The sequence below is a fragment of the Zingiber officinale genome, chromosome 8A (assembly GCF_018446385.1).
Source record: "Zingiber officinale cultivar Zhangliang chromosome 8A, Zo_v1.1, whole genome shotgun sequence".
NCBI lineage: Eukaryota > Viridiplantae > Streptophyta > Magnoliopsida > Zingiberales > Zingiberaceae > Zingiber > Zingiber officinale.
In genome coordinates, this window is record NC_056000.1 from 81583978 (window position 1) to 81586791 (window position 2814).

At 47.3% G+C, this 2814-nt stretch overlaps 1 protein-coding gene across 2 annotated transcripts; it reads left to right on the plus strand.

The window, feature by feature from the left end:
* The first annotated feature begins 259 nt into the window (after positions 1 to 259).
* LOC122009734 (cysteine-rich receptor-like protein kinase 10) lies at positions 260 to 2591 on the plus strand. Of its 2 annotated transcripts, none has more exons than XM_042566012.1 (5): positions 260 to 459; positions 540 to 706; positions 773 to 986; positions 1675 to 2075; positions 2154 to 2591. In XM_042566012.1, exons 1-5 carry the CDS (start codon positions 399 to 401, stop codon positions 2514 to 2516), a joined length of 1206 nt encoding a protein of 401 aa, XP_042421946.1. In that variant the 5' UTR covers positions 260 to 398; the 3' UTR covers positions 2517 to 2591. The 2 variants fall into 2 exon arrangements, with proteins under 2 accessions (XP_042421946.1, XP_042421947.1); XM_042566013.1 differs by having other exon boundaries at positions 543 to 706.
* Positions 2592 to 2814: the final 223 nt, after the last annotated feature.

Below are 2814 nucleotides of genomic sequence, written 5' to 3' on the forward strand. Positions count from 1 at the left end.
CATATAAATATCAACTCCACTAACACGCTGGAGAGGAACATTATAGTATCAAAGCCACATATGCTTCGTGGCCTAATCTAATCGGGTGAATCAATTGATAATCTTAATCGCGCTTGCAAATAAGATTTGCCAACTAAATATTTTTTTTTTTTGTTTTTGAAGTTCGGGAAACTATGGAAGTCACATCAAAAGATTGCTTAGGCTGGGGATATTATATATATATAATTTTCCAGACCAACTATTTGATCTAGATAGCGTATTCTTCGTTAATTATGATTCAATCATTTAACTCCTCTTTCAACTTTTGATCCATCACTTGGCGCAAATCGTCGAACACTTGCGCGCCAAGCAACGGATCGTGGATCGACGAGGTCTTCTCCTACTCGTCGTCGACGGCGATGGCTAGGTCCCAGAAATTCCTGAAGAGCCTCATCGAGCACTTCTTCGACGGAACTGAAGGTAACGCCCGCTTCCTCGATTTCGAGATTTTTTTTTTTTTTTTTTTTGAAGGTTTAGTCATTTGCTTCTCGAGGCGAAAGCAGAGGGGAAGGAGAAGGAGAAGGAGAGGGAGAGGGAGGAGGAGGACCTGGAGGCGATCGCGTCCAAGGAGCGGAGGGTCTTCCGGTACGAGGTGCTGGTGGCGGCCACCCGCAAGTTTAGCCCTAAGAATAAACTCGGCGAGGGCGGATTCGGGCCCGTCTTCAGGGTGAGTTCGGGAGAATTAGGGCTTGGTTGATTGATTCGGGTGATGGATCGGGTTGGCGCGGTGCAGGGGCGGCTGGAGGATGGACGGGAGGTGGCGGTCAAGCGGCTGGGGCAGGCGTCGCGGCAGGGGACGAGGGAGTTCATGAACGAGGCGATGCTGCTAGCGAAGGTGCAGCACAAGAACCTGGTGAACCTCTACGGCTACTGCGCCCGCGGCAACGACAAGCTTCTCGTCTACGAGTACGTGTGCAACGAGAGCCTCGACAAGATCCTCTTCTCCAGTAAGCAAAACTCTCTCATCCCCCCTCTTTGCTTCTCAAGTTCTATCGCACCAATCTCCTCCTTTTACAACGATAGAAGCAAAATCACTAACTAGCTAGTTCATCTAAACTCAGTTTGCGATTTCGGTATCATGGCTAAATAAGTGTTCAATCTCTAAGGTTGAAGATTTTGATCCTGTTTGTTTTTCAGAACTAATGGATCAAAATACATTCTTTGCGGTGTCAAATAAGAAATCTATTAGCCAATACTGGTAGTCTCATGTTCAATCTCGAAGGTTGAAGACTTCGTTTTGCAATTCACATATTATGGAGATGTCCCGAAACTGTGAAACAAGGAAGCTGTATCAATTACCGTCTCTTCCACGACGCTGCGTCGGCTACGATAGAGGTTGGGAAAGTCTAAAGCAAGGAAAATGACGCATCTTGTTTAAGTCCTTTTCGTCTACTCTTTCACATTACTCCTACTGGTACCTCAAGGAATGCATGATTTGTTTATTCTTCTTTGTCTTAATTTTACTGATCAGGCGGCTAATTGAGTAGACATAGAAAAAAAATATATGGAACCGTCAACTTCGGTTTCTCTATGATTTTAATTTTGTCGGTCGTTAATTACTACCTAATATTTTGGTTGCTAATTGGGAAATAAAAAAATATATATTGTGGTGATTAATGGTTATTGGGTGAGCAGGAGAGCCGAATGATGGGAAGAAGGCGCTGTTGGACTGGAGTCGGCGGTTTCAGGTGATCGCCGGGGTGGCCCGAGGGCTGATGTACCTGCACGAGGATGCGCACACCACTATCATCCACCGCGATATCAAGGCCAGCAACATCCTGCTGGACGAGGAGTGGGCCCCCAAGATCGCCGACTTCGGAATGGCCCGCCTCTTCCCGGCGGAGCAGACCCAGGTGAAGACCCGCGTCGTGGGCACCAACGGCTACATGGCCCCTGAGTACGTCATGCACGGCTCTCTCTCCACCAAGGTCGACGTCTTCAGCTTCGGCGTCGTCCTCCTCGAGCTCATCTCCGGCCGCAAGAACGCCTCCTTCGCCCACCTCCCTGAACCCCACGCCAGAAGCCTTCTCGAATGGGTACGCATTTCTCGCTTCCATTAATTTCTCTCTTCCCTCGAAACGCACATCATCTGTTCGTCGAAATGCGTCGTGCAGGCCTGGCGGCTACACAGGAATGGGCGGAGCCTGGAGCTGCTGGATCCGTCGCTGAAATCGGCCGCCTTCGACGGCGCGGAGCAAGTGGAGCTGTGCGTCCATCTCGGGCTTCTCTGCGTCCAGTGCGACCCCAAGCTGCGGCCGGCCATGAACCGCGTGGTGCTCGTCTTGACCAAGAGGCCGAGAGTGTTGGAAGATCCCACAAGGCCGGGGATGCTTTTTCCAAGGCATCGGAGACACCGAGGTGAGGCGGCGGCATGCTCCTCCAGCCCCAACCCTTCGTCGGCAGAATCTTCTGCCACCGCCTGCGCGACCCCCAATAGATTGTCTTTGCATAAGCAACCGCACACTGTGCAACTGTAAAGCCTGTAAAGTCTGCTTCCTCCCATTTGTAAAATTTTGCCAACATTTGAATAAAATGAATAAGAAAAAGTGATTTTATTAATAAAAAAATAAAATAGAAAATTATTTTGATACTTATTTTTTTAAAACCAACCCTAAAGCTTAATTAAATATCGACATGGTTGTAGTGCTGGCCTTTAAACACTCTACTACTATTGTGGTATATGTTCATGTTTAAAAATAAAAACCACAATTTAAATATCAATATTGTTATGATGTTAATTTTTTAAAAATAATAAAACAGAATATATTTGAATTC

Coding starts and splice junctions, on each gene's coding strand:
- LOC122009734 (XM_042566012.1), top strand. CDS start 399: ATGGCTAGGTCCCAGAAATTCCTGAAGAGCCTCATCGAGCACTTCTTC. Junction 460..539: donor CTTCTTCGACGGAACTGAAG/GTAACGCCCGCT, acceptor TCGAGGCGAAAG/CAGAGGGGAAGGAGAAGGAG. Junction 707..772: donor GATTCGGGCCCGTCTTCAGG/GTGAGTTCGGGA, acceptor GGCGCGGTGCAG/GGGCGGCTGGAGGATGGACG.